At 39.1% G+C, this 22,434-nt stretch overlaps 1 protein-coding gene across 3 annotated transcripts in view; it reads left to right on the top strand.

Annotated features, from left to right (window-relative positions):
* Positions 1-20,055, top strand: part of acsl3a (acyl-CoA synthetase long chain family member 3a) — a 107,902-nt gene extending 87,847 nt beyond the window's left edge. For all 3 annotated transcript variants that reach the window (XM_059651043.1, XM_059651045.1, XM_059651044.1), the window contains 5 exons: positions 656-730; positions 6,502-6,693; positions 10,219-10,333; positions 11,521-11,678; positions 17,057-20,055. In XM_059651043.1, coding sequence (XP_059507026.1) covers positions 656-730; positions 6,502-6,693; positions 10,219-10,333; positions 11,521-11,678; positions 17,057-17,214 — 698 coding nt within the window. In that variant the 3' untranslated portion in view covers positions 17,215-20,055. The remainder of the gene's footprint in view (positions 1-655; positions 731-6,501; positions 6,694-10,218; positions 10,334-11,520; positions 11,679-17,056) is intronic.
* Positions 20,056-22,434: the final 2,379 nt, after the last annotated feature.

Here is a 22,434-nt window from a genome sequence, read left to right on the forward strand (position 1 = left end):
GTAATGAAATGTGAGTAATTATGTCAACATATGGTACATTTCAGAAGTTACTGAAAAAATGCCTTCCCTGTTGTGTAGGAACTTGGTGCAAAAATGTAGAATGTAAATTGAAGACTAAATACTCTTAAGACAAAATATTAATATTTTTAACTCATTTTGTAAAATGTGTGCTTGCTTACTCACTATGCTCTGAAAGAATAGTGGATGTTTTTTTTCGAAACAACAAATTGGATTCTGCTAAAAACGTTTTCTTTTGTCAGGAAACCCTTCAATAATTTGTACATTATTTGCGTAATTATCACATCAGCTTCATCATGAAAGATTTGGACTGAAGCACAAACTAGAAAATGACATTTTCATTAACCTTTTTGGGGAAAACAAAACTCACTGTCAAAAACGTTTTCTAAAAGTTCAAATATGCAAAATATTAATTGAATACACTTGGATAGATTTTATTGAAATATAGGTTATCACCACAGGATTTTACAACATGTTTAAGAAGTGAATACTTTTTTTCATTCCAACACCAAGGGTGTAAGACAGTGGAGGACAGTGATTGGGAAAGTGAGTCCATATTTAGCTGTCTTAATAATGTATTATAACATCTTCACAAATATTTATAAAATCATTTAATTGATATATGTTTTAATTTTAGTATTTGACTACACCACTGGTCGTGTTGGAGCTCCACTACCATGCTGTGAGATTACACTAAAAAACTGGGAAGAAGGTGAGCAATGTCACTTCAAATAAGGGAATACAAAATTTCCAGTAAGAAATAAAACAAAACTTAATTTCAGGTTTGTTACATCCAAAAAAGCAAATGTATTTTAGTAGTACTTTCCATGAAAGAATTGTAATATTTGCAGCCATGCTAATTTATAGTTCATTCCAGCTATGGATTATAATATTTCATTACTGTTATGATCCCCAGTGGTTTTGTTATTGGACATGTCAGATCCCAGACAGATACTGTCTTAATAGATCATGCTTTTATTTGCTTTGGTTTTAACAAAGTGCTTTCTTACTGAAACATAAGCATGTAATGCTGCAGATTTGCTTCAACAATCAAACCAACGTTTACTAACCAAGGAATTAATGATAAAATGTACGAAACCAAACAATTACTTGTAATACACGTTCAAGGATTTTTAACCACATAGTAGAACTTTAATCCCATTAATCTCCAAAACACTTGTTTTTTTCTCTCTATTCATTTGTGGTATGTGGGTGTCACAGGCTGGCCAGCATTTCTTGCCCATCCCAAGTTGCCCTTGAATGTGGTGATGAGCTGCTGCCTTGAACTGCTGGAGTTCTCCTGCTGTAGGTTGACCCACCATTTTTTCAAGTCAGGATGGTGAATGTTTTGAAGGGAGCTTAGAGATGGTGGTGCTCCTATATATCTGCAGCCCTTGCCCTTTCAGATGGAGTAGTCATGTGTTTGGAAGGTACTGTTTGAGCATCTTTGGATTTCTGCAGTGCATCTTGTAGATAATACGCATTGGTACTACTGAGCGTCTGTAGTGGAGTGAATGGAAGCTTGTGGATGTAGTGCCAATCTAGTGGGCTGCTTTGTCCTGGGTGATGTCAAGCTTCTTGAATGTTGGGGCTGCACTCATTCAGGCAAGTGGGGAGTATTGAAACTGCTGCTGGCATGCTCTCCTGCACTCTCCATTGAACCAAGGTTGACCCCCTGCTTGATGGTAATGTTTGAGTGGGGGATATTATGGGCCATGAGGTTACAGATTCTCCTGCTGTTGATGGCCCGCAGAGCCTCATGGATGCCTAGTCTTGAGTTGCTAAATCTATGCAAAGCCATTTAGCACGGTGATAGTGCCACACAACCTGATGGAAGTTATTCTCTGTGTGAAGGCGGGACTTCATCTCCACAAAGACTGTGCAGTGGTCTTAACAATGCTGTCATGGACAGATGGCAGCAGGCAGACTAGTAAGGAAGAGAGATAACAAAGTGTGGAGCTGGATGAACACAGCAGGCCAAGCAGCATCTCAGGAGCACAAAAGCTGACGTTTCGGGCCGAGACCCTTCATCAGAGAGGGGAATGGGAAGACGGTTCTGAAATAAATAGGGAGAGAGGGGGAGGCGGATCAAAGATGGATAGAGGAGAATGGTGGAGAGGAGAGTATAGGTGGGGAGGTAGGGAGGGGATAGGTCAGTCCGGGGAGGACGGACAGGTCAAGGAGGCGGGATGAGGTCAAGTATGTTTTTCAACCTTGTTGAATCATAGCATCCCTACAGTGTGGAAACAGGCCCTTTGGCCCAACAAGTCCACACCGACCCTCCGAGCATCCTACCCAGATCCATCTCCCTATAACCCACCTAATCTACACATCCCTATGGCCAATGCACCTAACCTGCACATCTTTGGACTATGGGAGGAAACCCATGCAGACATGGGGAGAATTGTGCAAACTCCACACACAGTTGCCCAAGGCTGAGAATCGAACTCGTGTCCCTGGAGCTGTGAGGCCGCAGTGCTAACCACTGAGCCACCGTGCCGCCTATTGGTTCCCTCACCACCTGCTGCGGACCCAGTATAGCAGCTATGTCCTTGAGGACCTGATCAGCTCGATCAGTAGTAGAGCTGCCGAGCCACTCTTGGTGGTGGACATTGAAATCCCCCACTGAGTGTTTTCTGCTCTTGCCCATCCACAGTGCTTCCTCTAAGTGTTGTTTAACATTGAGGAATACTGATTCATCCACTGAGGCAGGACGGTATGTGGTAATCAACAGGAGGTTTCCTTGCCCGTGTTTAACCTGAAGACCTGATACTTCATGTGGTCCAGAGTCAATGTTGAGGACTCGGAGCGCAACAACCTCCTGACTGTATGCCACTGTGCTACCACCTCTGCTGGGTCTGTCCTACCAGTGGGACAGGATAGATCTGGGGATGGTGATGGTAGTGTCTGGGACGTTGTCGTACTCACAGAATCATATTTTACAGATAATGTCTGGCTGCTGGTTAACTAGTTTGTGAGATAGCTTTCCCAATTATTGCCCTAACCCCCAACTGTTAGTGAGGAGGACTTTGCAGGGTCGTCAGGGCTGTTTCCGCAGTTGTCTTTTCCAGTACCTAGGTTGATGCCAGGTGAAAATAAATAAACACTTAATGTATAGTACCCAAAAAACACCCCTGGTTTGTTACCTAAAGCAGCAAAACACTATCTAACACCTCAATAGATTTCCAAGTCATTTGTGTCTTCAACTTTTAGATTGGGACTTCAAGTAGCTTCATATTGGAGCTATCACAAACCTGGAAAAGTGTGCTTTGTTTTAAATAACTTCTGCAGGGTTTTATCCCAATACTACTTGTTTGCGATTGACTGTCTAAGGCAACATTGTTCATTATATGCCATTCATTTTTCAGGAAAATTTGTATACGTGGCCACACTATTCAGAGAACTTCACAGGACTGCCCAAAAATCAAAGTAAAAATTGAAACCCTAAGGTCTCCCTGCCTAAACTATGGATGTTTCTGTTTAGCTAAAAGTATTTCCAAAAGAGTCTCTAACAATCTTGAATTGCCAGTAATTGACTTCTAATATATGTAAATCTCAATGTTTGTATCACAGTAGGCAACAACAATATGGATTTTTGCAGTGGCTTTCACATCATGGGACATCACAATATGGTTGACAGGAGCAGCTTTCAAGCAAAGGTTAACGTAAGGCTATTTGAGAAGGTGTATTAGGATACACGATCAAAGCGTTAGCTTTCAGAGGTATTTAGAGCAGGTGAAGCGGTGCAGGGGTTTAGAGGGTAATGGAATGAATAAAATCAGTTGCAAAAGAAACCAGAATTGGAAGAGTACAGAGATCTTCGAGTTGCAGCGCTAGTGACGGTTAGAAAGATCCGGAGCCTTAATACCATGGAAGGAATTGGAAACAAAGATATGAATTATTAAAATAAATGCACTGACAGAATGAGCCAGTATAGATCTGTGTGCACCAGAATGATCTGTGAACACGATTTAGTGCAAATTAGGTTATGCGTGAAAAGGTTTTGGATACCTTTATTTATGGAAAATACAAGATAATGGGCAGACCAGCATAGATAACACTGGAGTGGTCTGGTCTAAAGGTGACAAAAGCATGGATGTAGATGAGCTATGGTATGGATGAAAGCAGAGCATGTTGTCTTGGAAAGTAGATAGTTTTGTGATGAAAAGGATAAAGGGTTGGAAGCTAAGCTGAGGATTAAAAAGATACAAACACTCTTTCAGCTACGCATGCTGACTAGTGACTGGAATGGAGTTGATGAGACTAAGTTTGCGGTGGGAATAAAGATATTGGACAGAATTTAGTGGAGCTCACTGGAGTGGCCAAGATAACAGGCTGGCCAAGGCAATTGAGAGAGAGGTCTAGTACCCACCTCATAGTGCTGAGATAAAGAATAGTATCTCTCATATCGTGAGGTTGGAAAAGGCTCAGTATGAGAATGCACCTGCTAGCAACAGGAGATGTCGGTTAAGCTTGTTAAAAAGCTACCTAAAACCAATTATCTCCAGGGCAGCCAGGATTTAATAGTGGCTCAAGGATTTAACAAGATTCCCATCGGTCTCCCATACCCACAGAAAGTCCCCAAGTAAATCCTGTTGGGTTAGTCAATGACCTGCCAGGGAAGGGAGTTGAAAGCCACTTCATCCTTTCATCTGACTCCCCTCCCAACCCCACTTAACTCTCTTCAGGGATCCGGTGACAATCTCCAGTGAAAGCCTCCTGATTAGAAGCATCCACTGTCCTTGATGGCACTGCCAGTACAGAAGAACTGGTGGCCTTTTACTGATAGCGCTGGAGCTGGAGCTGGAGCTGGGGTTGGGGTAGGGGTAGGAGGCCTAGATTTACATCCCTGAGGATTTGATCAAGCAGGTAACTCAACACTGTCCAGGTGAGTGTGTGTCCATTTCAGGCCAAAATAGTATCCGGCCTCACAAAGAAAGATGACCAGGGCTTTGCATACATTCTCCAACCAAGACCCCTGTCACCTAGACTAAGTTATACTTAGTGGCCTCCATCTTCTCAACAATTAATTGGAAAAAAACATCAACTCATCCATTACTTGTCCAGAATCCAGTAAGGTTAAAAATCAGAGTGGTGAGAGAGGTGGATCTGGGTATCATTGGTTCATGTGGAATCATATATTTTTGGTATATATTGCCAAGGACCAAGATGTAGGCAATGAATAGAAGGGAGCCAGGAAGAGACTTAAAGGGATCTATTAGAAGTAATATATAGGAATTAAAAGCAACACATTGCAGTTGATTCTTCCTCTGGCTATATCTCTGACTTGGAGGCAACAATACGTTCAAGGATCTGAGGGAAAGAGAGTTTGAAGTGAGAGCAGAAGTTTGCTAGGTTAAAGAAGTCAAGGCTGGGTTTATTGAATAAGTGAGTTATGTCACCAAGTTTGCGAGGTTGGGAAGAAGACAGTTAAGGGGCATTTGAGCATCCTAGAGGAGAGAAGCTGACCTACAATACCTTTTTTGGTAGTCATTCTCAATCTCAAAGTATATCATTTGAACTTGGATGTATCAAATGTACACATTATGTGACTAATGAGTTTAGTTTAAAACTTGTGAATGTTTGGTAAGTTTATTGCGACCTATGTCCTTTGGGCCTTTCTTCAATTAGAGTTCTCTATTTAAAATGAAATCGTAATACTTATTACAATTAATAATTCTTAGGACTTCAGCTTCAGAAAATTATTTGGTGCTATGTCCGGACATAAATTGAGTGCAGATGGCTAAGATCATAAAATAGTTTTGGTCAAGGATTTATCTTTCACCATGTTTAATGGCCATCTTTGTTAGGTTATTACCGAGGGAATTAAACAGCAGAGCTTTGCTCTTGGGCCAGTTTGATGTATCTGCTATTGAAATATCATGTTTGCCATTTTCCCGACTAGATTTGAGAAAAGAGTGACCTTGATATGTTTGATAATGCAAAATCTTTTGTGTGTATATTTCTCCGAAGTAAGTTTTAAGTGGGTACCTTGATGTAAAGTTAACTTTATTCATAGAATGAACTCTAAATTGCAAAACAAAATCCTAGTTTTGATCAAATAATGGCAGTCAAATTAAGACTATCTGTGCTTAATATTATTTCACACGTGATGTGGTTTTCAGCAGCAATATACTCCTTGTATTAAATGGTTCTGCTGCTTTTAATCTGTGATAACAGCAAAATATGCTTGCCCCAGTGTTAATCTATGGTTTGATACTGGAATCACAGGAAAGAGTTAAAACAGGAGCTCTCAGTAGGTGTGTTAGGTTAAAATTGAGTTAGTATAGTTTTCCTGTTTTCTCGCTACCATGGAATGAAATGATTTTCGAGGTGTGGTGAGTATTGTAAGACTGACACAACAGTAAGACTTAGAGACAAAATATTTTACATGATTGTTTAAAAATTCTAAATAAATTGTGTGTAACTTGCATGTGTTGTTTAGAATGATGTCTACGCATTCTTTTTCCTCTCACTGACCAGGTGGATATACAGTATATGACAAGCCGCATGCTAGAGGAGAAATCCTTATTGGTGGCCCAAATGTTACCCTGGGATACTTCAAAAACAAATCCAAAACACTCGAAGATTATTTTGTAGATAAGGATGGACAGGCATGGTTTTGTACTGGGGATATAGGCGAATTTCAAGATGATGGATGCCTTAAAGTCATTGGTTAGTATCTGAAGAGCTCAGAGATATGGTATATAAACTTTAGCATTTAAATTTCCAGTCAATATCAAATGGGAATAGTGTAATTTTTTTTTGTATCGATGTGTTTAAGTTAAAGAAACTCATCAACTGAAATGTTATTGCAAACTTTGTTTAAAAGGTTTTTTTTCAGAAGTATCTGTCTTTTGAATATTGTGTGTGGGTCTGCCCTTAAATTTTTCTTTTCTTCCTTTGACTTGTAATTGGCAGAAACTTGGTTTAATCTTGGGAAAGTGCATTCGTCAACAACTAAAAATGCCAAATTTGATTTAGGAATTACATCTTTGTGCCCTTCTGAGAACTAGAAGTGCTCCTACTAAAGCATTGCCATATGTTTAACTGCAAAATTGCCTCCAGGATTTAGTTAACTTTCTGAGCTGTTTTCATGTCAGTAAGCAGTCAGCAAACATCTGGAAGCAGCTGTTTACTTAGGCCAGTATCATCAAGCATAATGGGCAATTTGGATATGCTGCAAAATTTTACATAAACGTAGTTGATTTAATTCCATTTACTTTTCTAATTTCCCAGCTCAGTAGAATTCTGTAATGAACGTAACATTTTAACATAAAGTAGTATTAGTAACAAATAGCTTGAGAGAAAGATGTATACTCTCCATTGTTAGAATTATTTATTGTATTTTTCGGTGAAAGATATATTATGTCCCTCTTTTTCATACATTTAAGGATTTAGATGAGGCATCAAGTTAAAGCGCATAGGAGGCATTTGAACACCTTTTGACCCACAATCCACTTGACTTCCCATTTTGTATCATCTCACCTGACTGCATCAATACTTAACCTAAGCCATTGTAGAGCTTCTATGTCTTGGATTCTTAGAAGTAATAAGAGGCTTTTTTTTAAATAACTTCAGTGACATTTGCAATTCAGTATTAGATTATGAAACCAGGTTTAAGAAGAAGTAGCATGACAGGCAGGAAGGCCAGTTTTTCGACTGACTGCCAGACACAACCCTTTTGCAGATATTCCTTTCAATCATATAATTGTCTTGTAACCAATGCTAACATCTCCAAGGAAATTACAAGATAAAAAGTCTTTTGCGTCTAATTTTTCCAATGTATTCATTTCCATTCTTTTCCCAAGCCCTCAGGTCTGAAAATGAAGAAGTTCGCCAAGAGATATTGAGATAATGTTAACAATGTTACTGCAGCAATTTAGCTCATAGGTATTCTGAATCATGAATGGATCAAAGCATATTCTGCTCTCTGCTCCAGTCCTTGATCTAAAGCATAGCTTTAACGTTTTGAGTGGTGGCATATAATTGACAATACTAGATTACCAATCTGTTTTATAACATGCTTGGCAATTTTTCTTTTCCACTTTCTCTATTTCAATGAAGTCTTTAATATATTCTGGCTAAGGTACCTGCTGTCAAATTGCTTATTAATCTTAGGATTGGTGAAATTGTTGCTCCTTTTGTGGATTGAAGAAAGCCTTCATAATCACTGTCATTAGCAGCAACTGGATGTTAGCTGCCATTAGCATCAGACGATAGCATTTGAACGTTGAGCTGGTTGTAGGTGATCATACCCAGCACACTTGGTGTAATAACCAAGTGTCATAATCTTAGACCTATCTGAGAAGACATGTAGGAGAAGAGTGGTAGATGGAGATCTCTGAAACCCGGTCAAATAGATGCTACTACCTAATGGACCTAACCCTAAGCATGCTTTGCCAATGTCCATCAAAGTTAGCATAGCCCTACATTTGTATCAGTGATAATGGGAACTGCAGATGCTGGAGAATCCAAGATAACAAACTGTGGAGCTGGATGAATACAGCAGGCCAAGCAGCATCTCAGGAGCACAAAAGCTGACGTTTCAGGCCTAGACCCTTCAATATTGGTATGCTTCCAGCTGTCAGTGACAGGAATGTCCTGACACGAACTGCTGCCACAATGGAATTTTGAGAAGTTAATTAACATTCCTCAATATTTGATACTAAAAATGTGACAAAATGGTTACTGGGGAAAGAATGTCTCTTCCAGTGTAGCAAATGATACCCCTGAGCAGCCATACCAAACCGGAGGATCACCGGAATCCTTACAGAAGTAATGGCAATTCTGAAGATTTTGAGCAGTTGAGGGATTGTCTGCAATTTGCCCCTAGAATAGGGTTCCACATCATTGCACTCTTCCAAAATTGAATGCTACATAATTTCTCACTGGTGACTTGAAGTAGGAAAAGGCAGACCAACAATTCGCATTGAGTAAGCAGGAAGAGAGGAGACAGCAGATGGATCACCATTGATTCTCCTAACTGATTTCCTCATTCTGTCCTTGAAACAAGGTCATCCAAACCTCTGGTGCTCTTGCAGCAAGTTCTGTACCCCTGACAAAGATATATTTTCATACATGTTTTGAAATTGCTCTGTGGCCTCAGTGATCCCCAAGTCTACAGTCTCCTCTCGCCCCACAAAAATCTCAGACATAGTTGTATTGCTCTAATTCTGTCTTCTCTTGCCTCCCTAATTATATTTGATCCACATCAGATGGATATTCTTTTCATTGCCAAATTGTTACTGGGGATTGCAAACGAGAATAAAGAGTAGCAGGCCATTCAGCCGTTTGAGCCTGCTGCAACCATTCAGTAAGATAATGGTTGATCTGTTTGTAACGTCAGATCCACATTCCTGCCTACCCTGAATCTTTCATCCTTTTCTTGAAATGTTTCTATTTACTTTGCCTTAAAAATATTCAAGGTTTGATTCCATAACCTTTTCAGAAAGAGAGTTTCAAAGACTGAGGGGTGGGGGAAAAAACACCAAATTGCACTTTCGCGGGCAACCCCTCATTTTTAAAACTAATTCTAAATGCTTCCATAGAAGGAAACAACCTCGCCGCATCTGCAGTCAAGATCCCCTTAGGATATTTTTGTTTCATTTGTTAACCCTTCCAACACCCCTCTACATTCATTTTCCTCCTTTATGACACTTTAAATTTTAAAATCTTTCATCATTAAGTTAGTGTCTCCTTATGGGATTATAAAATACACCCGACCAATGAGAAAACCACTATTAGGATCATGTTGATACAGTCTGGTACCAACAGCTGTTATGAAAATGCCAAACATGATTATTAATTGAATGCCAAACTTAACACACAGGAAATTTTTCATTATCAATTAAAAGCACATCTTTAAAGAATATGTTTTAAAGGAAGCGAAAACTTTACACCCAAAAGTTGCCAAGTTCATAACCCTCTCTGATGAAGGGTCTAGGCCCGAAACGTCAGCTTTTGTGCTCCTGAGATGCTGCTTGGCCTGCTGTGTTCATCCAGCCTCACATTTTGTTGTCTTGGATTCTCCAGCATCTGCAGTTCCCATTATCTCTGAAGTTCATAACTCTACTGTCTCTATATGACAATGTTGTATTTGGATTTAGGTAAAATCATGATGCACATCGGATGTTGAATTTTCTGGAAAATATTTAATTTCGAGAAGTGCTGTAGTAACTACAATTATATATTTTGTAGATCGTAAGAAAGATCTTGTGAAGCTGCAGGCTGGAGAATATGTTGCCCTGGGAAAGGTGGAGTCTGCTTTGAAGAACAGCCCATTAATAGATAATATCTGTGCCTATGCGAACAGGTAAATATTATGCAATATCCTTTTTGAGTGAAATGCTCCACAGAGTAAGATTGCTGTGTTGCTTCCTCATTGATTATTTAGAGTTCAGATACAGTCAGTAAATCTAATCTATTTACATGGAAGCTGCTTTTTTCTGGATTTTCTTTCATTTATCTGCCCTCAAGCGTTTTGAAGGGGATTGTTGTGGGGGGGTCCCTTTCCACCAAGCTCATTGTTCCTTTCAGAGGGAAATACAAAGAGAACTATTGCAGGCGTACGTCACTTTTTCCTCTATTTAACACCTTCGGATTTGGCCATTAAAAGCTTCTGCCCCGTGCCAACGTTGGGTAATAATTTGTTGTCCAAAAGGCTACGGAACAATTTGACAGTTATTTGTGTGTGAAAGTCGTAGCAATTTTAGGTGAGGGCAGATGCAAAATGCAGAAATTAAAATGTTGCTGTCCCAAATATCTCTTCATTACTAATGACATCTTATTGTCTGGCTAGCTGTTGGAAAGTATTGAACAGCATGAAGTTCCTGTACTTACACAGCTGATATGCACTAGCCACTGAAATTTAAGCCATTTTCATTCTTCTTTGGTCCTTTAGAAAATATAGTAAGTATTGAAAACTGCCACTCAACTTTTCTGGTACTGGAAGTTAGATATGACATTCCTTTAAGTTTGAATTGTTGCAATTTTTAAGTTAATTTTTAAATTTTTCCTTTCCGTCTATCTTCTCTCACTGCCTCATAACACAGACCTAAGCAGTCTTTATTTTTCTTTCTTTTACCTGATTTCGCATTGCCCTATTCACTCTAGTCTCAGAACCAGATTTGTCTTACTCTGATGTTAATGGCAACCCGCAGTGTAAAAATTTATAATATCTTTTTACACAGTGGCAAGTTTAACTATTGGCACACACTCTGATACAGAAAATTATGGATCAATATATATAAATTTTTAAGTGTGAATGCCATCCCTGGGTGTTTTATTTCTGTCCATGCCATTTATACTGCACAACTGGAAAATTATTTATTTGCATTTATGGAAATGCTGAAAAATATATGCACCCCTCTTGTAAGCTATCAGTTGTTTCTGAACATAATGTGGGGTTTTTATGCCTGGTTTTTGAATTTAATTAAAATTTGTTTATTCTGAAGATTTATCAGCCACTCATAATTAGTGGTTGTGTTTCTGTCTTTTCAGTGATCAGTCTTATGTCATCGGTTTTGTGGTGCCTAATCAGAAACAATTATTAGCCCTAGCTCAACAGAAGGGAATAATAGGAAGCTGGAATGACATTTGTAACCACCCAGAAATGGAGAAAGAGGTGCTGAGAGAAATTACTGATGCTGCTGCAATAGGTGAGCTTCAGCTTTTTTAATAAAATAGCCCTTTCTATTGAAAAGCCCACTTCAGATATAAACTTTGATCAATAAAGGTAATATTCCAAAAATAGCCGAATTGGTTAAATGTCTATTCACAGCTTCAGCTGTCATGGCCCTTATAAATAAAAAGTTCTCCCTTTCAGTCATGCTTCACAAAATAGCCTCGTGGTCTGCCATTGTCAGGGTCTTCTGTCAAACAAAACTTGGATGTTTTCCTATAGAATGTGAAAGAGGAGAAAATAGGTATGTACAAGATAAAAGCAAAGTGAAATGACAACCAGTATAGGTAAAAGTAAGTTTGATCAGGGCACCTCTAATACAGATTGCTTCTCCCTAATGGGGACCATTTTGCTGGACTAGAGAATTTACCGGACCAAAGGAGATCAAGTGATTTTAGTGCATAAACACACTAAAAATAAAGGCCTCATCTTTACTTACATCAATCGCATTTCTAGGGAAACTGGAAGTACACTTAGTCCTTGGTATCTGACAATTTGTTACCCATGAATCCACAAAGTCAATCCTAGACCTGATTTTCCCATTGTCTCATCCGGTCTGCCTCAACAAACATGATGGTCCTTTGTGCTACGTAAGGGAGGTATTTGCATTTTTTTGGTCTGTGGGAAGTCCATGTTGTTATCCCTAGTCAATAAAGAGGACTTGAGTGTACTATGGTGCTGGACCACAGAGGTTGCCATACCGGAAGGCCAGATTAGGGAGCTGCAACCTGTAACAGCAAAGGTTGGTAATCATTTGCTCATGGTGAACCTATTATAGTTTAGACTAAAATGACGAAAAATGGCATGTGTAACGTGCAAAAAATGAGTGGTTATAGTATTTCCGTGAAACATGTCAAGAGGAAGGGATGAGATGAGGACCCAAGACAGCAGTGAGAGAAGGATCCTGAGACATGCAGTTAAAGACCAAGCTCGATTCATTGTAACTGATTCTTGCACTACTACAGAGACAGAAGCTAGGTGTTTTGAGTCTCTGGTAGTGATTCAGGTCTTTCCATTCTTAATTTCAAATTGGTGGTAAAGCTAGTAAAACATGTATAAAAAGCAGCTAATAAATGTAGAATACAGTTCATAGAAAAGAATCGTTAAATCCCCATAGTGTGAAAACATGCCATTCAGCCCAAAAAGTCCACACCAATCCTCCAAAGAGCATCCCTTTCCCTATAACCCTGCATTTTCTTTGGCTAATGCACCTAACCTACACATCCCTGAACACTGCAATTTAGCATGGTCAATCCACCTAACTTGCACATCTTTTAGACTGTGCGAGGAAACAGGAGTACCTGGCGGAAACCCACGCAGACACGGGGAGAATGTGCAAGCTCCACGCAGACAGTCACCCTAGGCTGGAATCAAATGAAGGTCCTTGGTGCTGTGAAGCAGCAGTGCTAACCACTGAGCCACCGTGTTTTAGTTGGTGCCAGGTCAGGTGACATGTCAAGACTGCAGCCTGTGAGAGCTCTTAAATACAATTGTAATCCTGGGCAAACATGTCAGCAGTCAGTGCTTGAAATTCAGGCAACCTCAGCCCAGTATTTGAGCTTTAGGCTTAACTACAGACCCTATAGTGTGTTATGGAAAGTGACGTAAATTCTGTGTCTCAGGAGGCAGTCAAAACTCTTGCGAGCCTTAGATTTGGCCACTGGTCAGAAGAATGTCTGACTGGTAAGGCAAGTAAAGGGACCCAGAAGACAGTATCACCTTCGGTAGCTGCCCAGTAAGATTCAGGTACACTCAGCCTGTTTGGATGAAAGTGGGCACTGCTGGATGGTTGAGCAAACTGACCATGAAACAGGAAGCCACTCAAGTGGGGGGTGCAACTAGGAATGTAATAGGGGACATTGACACCATTGTCTGCAGCACAGAGCCACACAGCTGTGTTGCCTGCCCTGTGCAAGGACTTAGGACATCATCTCAGGATTGGAAAGAATCTTGAAAGTGGGATAAGAAGGATCCTGTTGTTGTGGTCCAAATGGGTACCAGTGATAGGTAGAACTAGAAAGGAAGTTCTACGCAGATGGTATGATGAGTTATGCACTAAATTGAAAAGCAGAGCTTCAGGGTTATAGCCTCTAGAATATTACCTGAGCCACAACCACATTGGCATAAGGTATGTAAAATTAGATGAATACGTGTCTCAGAGGTTGATGTGAGAGAAGTGGCTTCTGGTTCAGGGCCCTCTTAGTATCACAATTGGGGAAAGTGGGAGGCCATACCATTTGGATGGTCTATGCCTGGACCATGTGGTGTCCAGTGTTCTTATAAGCCACACAACAAGGGAAACAGTGAAGGTTTTAAACTAAATTGAGGGAATGCATCTAAATTGAGATGTATCCAAAGAATAGAGACAATATGAGAGGAAGATGAGAAATAAGAGTCTGAAAATGGGAGGAAGGGACAGGGCAAAAGAAACTTATGAACATACTAACAATCCAGACCAGACGTTGTAAAGATAACAAAGACAAAACTAGAGCTCTGCTTCTGAATGAATAAAGTATTCTTAACACAGTAAATAAATTGATCTGCATTTTGTGGCTGCAGGGTGGTGAGGATTGGCTGAATATTGAAGGATGTATGACATTCAAGAAGAATAGGAAGCTAGGTAAAGGTGGAAGTGTAGCGTTCTTTATCAAGGCTCGCATTTGTGCACTAGTTAGAGCTGATATTGGTTTAGGACCAAAGAAGGATACAGCACAGGACAGGCCCTTTGGCTCTCCAAGCCTGTGCAGACTCATTTTGCCCTTCCATATGAAAACTGTCTTCACTTACAGGCTTGGTATCCATCTATTCCCTACCTATTTGTTTATTCAACCAGGTGTGTCTTGAATGTTGTTGTTATGTCTGCTTCCACCATTATCTCTGGCAGCACATTCCAGGCATTCACCATCCTTTGTGTGAAGAACTTACCTTGCACGTTCTTTAAACTGACTGCACCTTGAACTTGTGTCCCCTAGTAATTGATCCCTCTACCCTCAGAAAAAGGCTCATGCCATCCACTTTATCCCATTCACAATCTTTTAAACCTCTACCAGGTTGCCCCACAACTTCCTGTATTCCAGTGAAAACAAATCCAGTCTATTCAACATTTCTTCATAGCTAAAATCCTTCATACCAGGCAACATCCCTGGTAAACCTTTCCTGTATCCTCTCCAAAGCATCCACATCCTCTGGTAGTGTGGTGACCCAGAACTCTGCAATATTTCAAGTATGGTGTAACCTAAGTTCTATAAAGCTACTGTATAACTTGTCTATCCTTGTACTCAATGCACGATCCAATGAAGGCAAACGTGCCAAAGGCCTTTTTTTTACTAGCCAATCTACCTGAGTTGCCACCTTCAGTGATCTGTGGACCTGCAAACTCGATCCCTCAGCATGTCAGTACTCCTAAAGGTTCTGCCATTCTCTATATAATTTCCACTCGTATTTGACCTTCAAAATGCATCTCCTCATATTTGTCTGGATTAAACACCACCTACTGTTTTTCTGCCTATGCCTCCAACTGACCTATTGTCCTGCCGTATCCTCTTACAATGTTCCTCACTAACTGCAACTCCACCAATCTTTGTATCATCCACAAGCTCACTAATAGACCAGGTACATTTTCCTCCAAGTCGTTTATGTAGACCACGAACAACAGAGGTCCCAGTACTGATCCCACTAGTCACAGCCTTCCATTCTGAAAATCTTCCTTCTACCGTTACCCTCAGCCTCCAATGACTAAGCCAGTTCTGAATACATCTTGTAAGCTCACCCCTGATACAATGTGACTTCACATTTTTGTACCAGTCTGCCATTAGGAACCTTGTCAAAGGTTTTATTGAAGTCCACGTAGACAACATCAACTGCTTTTCCCTCATAAATCATCTTTTGTCTCCTTCTCAAAAAACTCGATCAAGTTAGTGAGGCATGACCTCCTCTGCACAAAACCATGCTGCCTATCACTTCTGTGTCCATTTGCTTCCAAATGTGTGTAGCTCTTCTCCCTGAGAATCTTTTCCAATAATTTCCCTACCACCAACATGAGGCTCTCAGCCCTGTAATTTCCAGGATTATCCCTGCTACCCTTTTTAAACAACGGGACAACATTGGCTATTCTCCAGTCCTCTGGGACCTCACCTGTGCCCAAAGAGGGAACAAATGTCTGTCAGTGCTCCAGGAATTTGTTCTCTTGTCTCCCTCAATATTCTGGAATTGATCCCTTCAGGAGTGCTGTAAACCCTGTCCACAAGCAGCTAACTCATTGTATTATGGGCACTACTCCCGAAATGCTCCCCCACTGAGGTTTAGGAGTCTGCGGTGGAGATGAGGAATTGTAGGGGAAAGAGAAGTTGGGGTAGCCTACAGCCCCCTGACAGTAGCCACAATGTGGGACAAAGCATTCAAGAAGAAATATTGGGTTATGGTAAAGGATCACTATATTCATGGATTACTGTACATATGAACCAGAAAATCAAATTGTCGTTAGTAGCCTGGTTGAGGAATTCATAAAATGCTTTTGAGTTGCTTTGAGCAGCATGTTCTGGACCTGTATTAAATCTGGCATTGTGTAATATAACGGGATTAATTAATGGCCTCACAGTAAAGGTACCCTTAGTTAACAGCAACAACAATCTGATTGATATTTATACACTAGTTTGAAATAGATTGTGTCTAAGACCGGTATTTTCATTTCTTAAATGAAATGGGTAAATTTGCATGAAAGCTAAACTAATTGAAGTGAACTGGCATATTAGATTAGGGATAGATCAATAGAAACTCAATGATGTATGTTTCAGATATTACAAGTATTTAAAAAGGAAAAATGTAAAGTGTGAGTGAATGTTAATGGGAATTTGATAAATAATCAAAAAGTGGCAGATAAAATGAACAAGTCTTTTGCTTCTGTCCTCAGCTATACCCAGAATAAGTGCATTGTTTTGAGGATAACATGGTCAGGCGTAGACTCAAGCTGTCTGACTGCCCGAGGATAAGAAGAGTTTGCTTTTTGGTTGCTCGGCGGTCATATTTGTTAGAAAACATGTTTTGAAAGTACAGAACTGACAGATTAAATGTATTTTTTAATTATTCAAACTGATGAGATTGTAGAGTGAACTATTAGGTCCAACATTTAAGAATGGATTAGATGCTTCCGTAAAACTGAAGAAATTAAAGGAATATGGGCGCATAAAAATTGTGTGACTGGTCAAGGAGAGCAAATACTAATATGGGCTAATTTGGTTAAGCAGACCCTCTTTCTCGATTGTAAAACTTGTGAGATTCTATCTAACTGCCAAATGCATTGAAATCTATGCTATTCCTATTTTATTAAAATATTTTAACTTTTTTTTGTATTTGCAGCACGATTGGAGAAGTTTGAAATTCCATTGAAAATTCGATTGAGTCCTGAGCCATGGACACCAGAAACAGGCCTGGTCACTGATGCCTTCAAATTGAAACGGAAAGAACTCAAGACCCACTATCTAGCAGACATTGAACGAATGTATGGAGGGAAATAATACCCGCATTCCACTTCACCCCATTAAATAGGAATGAATTTGAAGCATAATTACAACTGAGACCAAAATACATGCAATGTTTTTCAAATCTAAAACCATAGGATTAACTAGTCTGGAAGAAAGCATCACAGTATCTTAAGTTACCCTGTACCAGAAACTGACTATTGTTTGATTGCAAGGTATTAACATTTTATCCGGGTCAGGATTACTAAACCAATTGAAGCAAAAGTAACGTTTCTTTTCGTGTTTATTTATAAATTAAATTTTGTTCAACAAATGGACTAGGAAAGAAATGATTTGTACATAACTACATGATGTCATGAACCTCTAATACAGTGCTGTTCTCGCATGATTGTGAAAACAGTATAGTTTATTTATTATACACGTGTGCAATGTTTAAATTAGCCATGTTTTGATCTGTGCAGGCTTGTTCAATCCAAGAAATTTCAGCAACTTTTGATGAAGTTGATGGCTGTCTTTTCAGGTAATTAGCTGATTCATAAAGATCAACGAGGTCCCAAGTTCAATTCCTAGACTGAGAGTCTGTGAGGCGTTAATTGATCTCCCCAGAATAGTGATGTGGATGCTTAAATTGTGAATGAAAAGTCAGTCAAGCAGCAACTGATGGTTATTCAGTAATTCTAGCTGGAAATGTTCAAGTGTTAGCTAAGGACAAAATTGAACTTGGTTATGTTGTCTCTATTCCTATTCTTGTGGCCTGCACTCACTGTCAATTTCCACATATGGATTATAGCCACTTGGATAAGTACCTGGAACTTGTGGAATCGTAGCCTTGCATGTAGTCAATGTGTTCATCGAAGAATAGGGAAAATGGTCTTGAGGAAAACCTTAATTAGCACTGAGGTATATCATACATGGAAGAAAGTTTATAAATCACAAACATTTAAGCTTGTTTTTAATCTATATTTGTGCATTGTATTTGTTTTAAGAGCAGATTGATCATAAATTGTTAATGAAGAAATAAGCAGAAACCTGCTGTGTATGACTGCTGTTGAAATGTTTCAGAATAACTGATGTTTTGCACCTTAACCAAGTTAGCTTGTCTGAATTTCATAAAACACAATGAAAATGCATTGTTTAGAAATTCATTGTCAATCGAGCTTAAAAAAAATCCACATGATACAAAGATTCAGATATTTTGTTACAATGTGATTGTCATTGATTTTTAAGAAACATTTACATCATAGATCAAGCTAATATTGCCTCCAAGTTTCCGCAGAGTTCTGTTTGTTTTGTGCAAGTAGGAACTAAAGACGTCTACATTTGTTAAGAATTAAATGGCCTCCTTTGCATGACTGAGAGTATTCAAATAGAACTGTGTTTTCCGTCCTCTTCACTATCATCTTGTCTTGGGCCTTGGTTTTGGGATTGGTAATAGCCATAGACATTAGGGAATTGTTGTAGAAAATTCAAACATTGTGTACACCAGCAAGAAAAGATTATTTTTCCTGAAGCTTTTAACTTTTTTTTTGATTGCAGAACTATGAGGTATTACAGCTTTAAAATGGGCATGCTGAAACATGGCATATTATCAATGTAAATTAAACAGTGGTTAGTAAAATCAGAAACATAAACAGAAGTTGCTTAAAAAAAAGCTCAGCAGGTCTGGCAGCATCGGTGAAGCAAAATCAGAGTTAATGTTTCGAGTCCAGTGACTCCTCAGAACTGATAGGGTCACTGGACCTGAAACATTAACTCTCTGATTTCTCTGCACAGATGCTGCCAGACCTGCGGGGCTTTTCCAGCAATTTCTGTTTTTTGTTTCTGATTTACAGCATCTGCCATTCTTCTGTTTTTTTTTAATAGTTAGTAAAATATTTGGGTTGTATGCATCTTTTGTTTTTCAAAACGTATCAATTTAGTGCTTCTGACCTTGATCTATACACATGATAATCCTAATACCAACTTTAGCAATTTACCGATTATAGTGTAGACAGCTATTACACTCGGAAGCACATTTTCAGTAAAGCATATTGGTATTAATGCTTAATTTCAAACTCTTTAGCTGCTTATTGATTGTCTTTTGTTCTCAGATCTTGTTTACTGCCAAGAATACTGATTTATTCAGTTAGTTTTCTACTAGAAATCAGTCTTCAGAACTGACTAGTATGTTTGCACCAAATATACTATCAGTATGTGTAATAGTAAAATAGTGTTTGGTATGCATCTAAATTGATTTTGTGAAAATGATTTGTGAACATTTTTAAACAGCAGAAGTAATCATGTTCACAGTGCTACGTTGAGAGGGGGATGACAGCAGTTTTTGAAAGTGAATCCAGTAATGACAAACACATTGTTACTTGTTCATTTTTATGCCGTTTGATTCCGCAGGGATGCATTTGAACGTGTTCATTTTATGTCAGAAATTTGAGTGTTTATATTTTGTGCGTGGTTATTAGAAAAACTTTTCAAATGTCAGCCTGTGGGGAAGGGAAAGGAGGGTTAATATGTGCACACAGAAAAGGTGCATACGTATTTAAAAATAAGTACTGGATGGTAAAAGGTTGCTGTACTTTATTTGACTACTGTTTATTTTAAGGAATTCTGGTGTGACACCTACATTAAATCTTGGTATTTAATGGTCCATTTCTATCTGTAAATACCTGTAAGACTGTAAATTTGGTGAAAGTTTTTCTGTTGAACAGTCAACTGTACAGCAATCTTAACTATTTAATGTAGGAATTTCAAGGTTGAAGTCTGCAATTTTCTCTGGACCTCCTGCAGATATGTGTATGAACCACAGTTAGTGTGTATTCAATTATTTATTTGTATTTGGATATGTTTTCAGTTACAAAATAAAATTGTAATTTGTGATTTCCATTTTTTGTTTAAACATATCACTTTGTTAGTAAAATTTTGACTTGATTATATTGCCATTCTAAACCTGACAATACATGACCATGAAATTACTTGCATTTTAAAATTAATCACTGCTGTTGAGATTTTGTCTTTAAGAGCCCTTCAATTTGTTACATTTCCATGATCCAAGTGGCCAGAACATAGAGTTAATGCAATATCAATACCATCCATCAAAATGTATGTTACACTAAAAAGAGGAGCAAGATACAAGAGAGAATCCCTTTTCAATATATTGCTAATGTTGCCATCTTTTAATTATGAGAGACTTCAAGAGTCTCACATGATTCATTTGCTGTCTCTGCAAAAACAACAATGGTGTTTCTTTCCACTTCAACACCTCTGTTCTAAAGTCCCCCTCACTATTTCATTTTTGACTCCATTCTTAATTAGATGCTTCCACTTGGTGACATCCTGCTCCAGCATAGGATTAGCTTTTACATGTTCATAACTGATGTCCCCACATCATGGAAAACACTGAACCAGTGAAAACAGTTTGCTTCAATGTTGCCATTTGACATCAACAATGATTTGCATTCATTTATTGCTTTTTAAAAAGGCAGGGAATAGCATTACAGATGCTGAATGAACACTGGGATTAATAGGGGTGAAGGCAAAGTTAGTTTAATGCATGCTTTCAAGAAGCTTTATAAAAGTGGGAATGCATAGCTATATAAAGAATTTCCAGATTTTTAGAACCTATGTAATTTAAGGTGTGCCATCTGTCATGTGGTTATGACAAGCTTACAAGCCTTTCATCAGCATCACAAAGAAAAACTTTTCCAATTTTTACAAATCTGACACTTCTTTCCTGCTTCAGTGTACGCACCTGCCGATGCTACCTTCATTTTTTTGAATAAAGATTTCATTGTCAGCATTTAATGCTGTCTAATGTCTAATCTTACATCAAGTCCCACTCAAAGCACATACTGCATTTCAATTTAATGGAAGATCATACCGATCAGGTCGTAGTAAGGATGTGTCATATTGATGTTCCGGAATCTGCTGCCCACTAACACCTGGAAGAGTTTTCACGGCAGAATGCCAATAATAAACTCTCTTTAGTTGAATAAATGTCTTCCAAAGCTAGATCCCTGAATTAAGTTAGTGACTGGCAACTGAACTGAGAACAGATTGAAGACCATATCTGGATTGACTGAACCAGTCTCAACTAATAGCTATTCTAATGTTGCTTCCACTATCTGTAATATTAGATTTGTGGGGAGAAATCCACTCAATGCTCGAGGTTTGTGATCAGGAGAAGATGTTGACCTTGATTCAATGGTGCGGTTCCTACCAGAGTCAGAGGAACAGTAGATCAAGTCTCACCATGGAGGTTTGTACACCTAATCTGGGTTGACAAGAACATTATTCAGGGAACATGCACCATTATTTCGATTATTAACTCAGCTGGTTAACAAAGCAGAGTGACACCAATCATATGGATTCAGCCCCTGGGCTGACTGAGGTTACCGTGAAAGCCTCTCCTCAACCTCCATCTTGGATGATGCGTGGTGACCTCAGGTTAAACCACCACCAATCATTTGTGTGGAATCAGAGAGCAGCCTTACGATCTTGTAGGATAATGGTGATTTTATTTAGAATATTATTTTAAAGGTTTGTGGGATCTTGTAAGCAAATTAGCTAACACCACCTTTCATTACAACACTCAAAAACTACTTAAGCTGCAAAGCATCCTCAGATACCCTCCTGGCTTAGCTAGAATCATTAATTCTTTGTCTTCCCTCTTTTGAGATCAGACATTCCAATGTGCCCATCTGGTTAACATTCTATTCTCCCTCATTTATTAGTTTCAGCTCACAAAACTCTGCTTCGCATTATCCTATACCACACTAAGTACTGGTCATTCATCACTCCTGCTCACCATCCTCCTTATTTCCCAATGCCCCAAGTCCTATAGTGTACTCAAACCTTCTCTTACATCCATAATCATCTTATGGCTTAACTATCTACAATCCTGTCTTCCCCTGCCCAACCTTGCCACTCTTTAACTCTGCGTGTATTCTTTGGCCCTCTGTCTCACAGGATCCAGGGAACACCGTTACACTGAGAACTCCCTCCATAAATTTCGTGTCTGGTCAACTCCCTTTCTTTAAGCTTCTCCTTAAAATCAAGTTGCTTGTCCTCTTTGTTAATCATTTGGCCTCTGCAAGACCTCCATTCCTTCCCTACTAACCTCATCCCGACTCCTTGACCTGTCCGTCTTCCCTGGACTGACATATCCCCTCCCCACCTATAACTACTTTTCTCTCCATCTTTGGTCCGCCTCCCCCTCTCTCCCTATTTATTCCAGAACCCTCTCCCCATCCCCCCTCTCTGAAG

The sequence above is a fragment of the Stegostoma tigrinum genome, chromosome 14 (genome assembly GCF_030684315.1).
Source record: "Stegostoma tigrinum isolate sSteTig4 chromosome 14, sSteTig4.hap1, whole genome shotgun sequence".
NCBI lineage: Eukaryota > Metazoa > Chordata > Chondrichthyes > Orectolobiformes > Stegostomatidae > Stegostoma > Stegostoma tigrinum.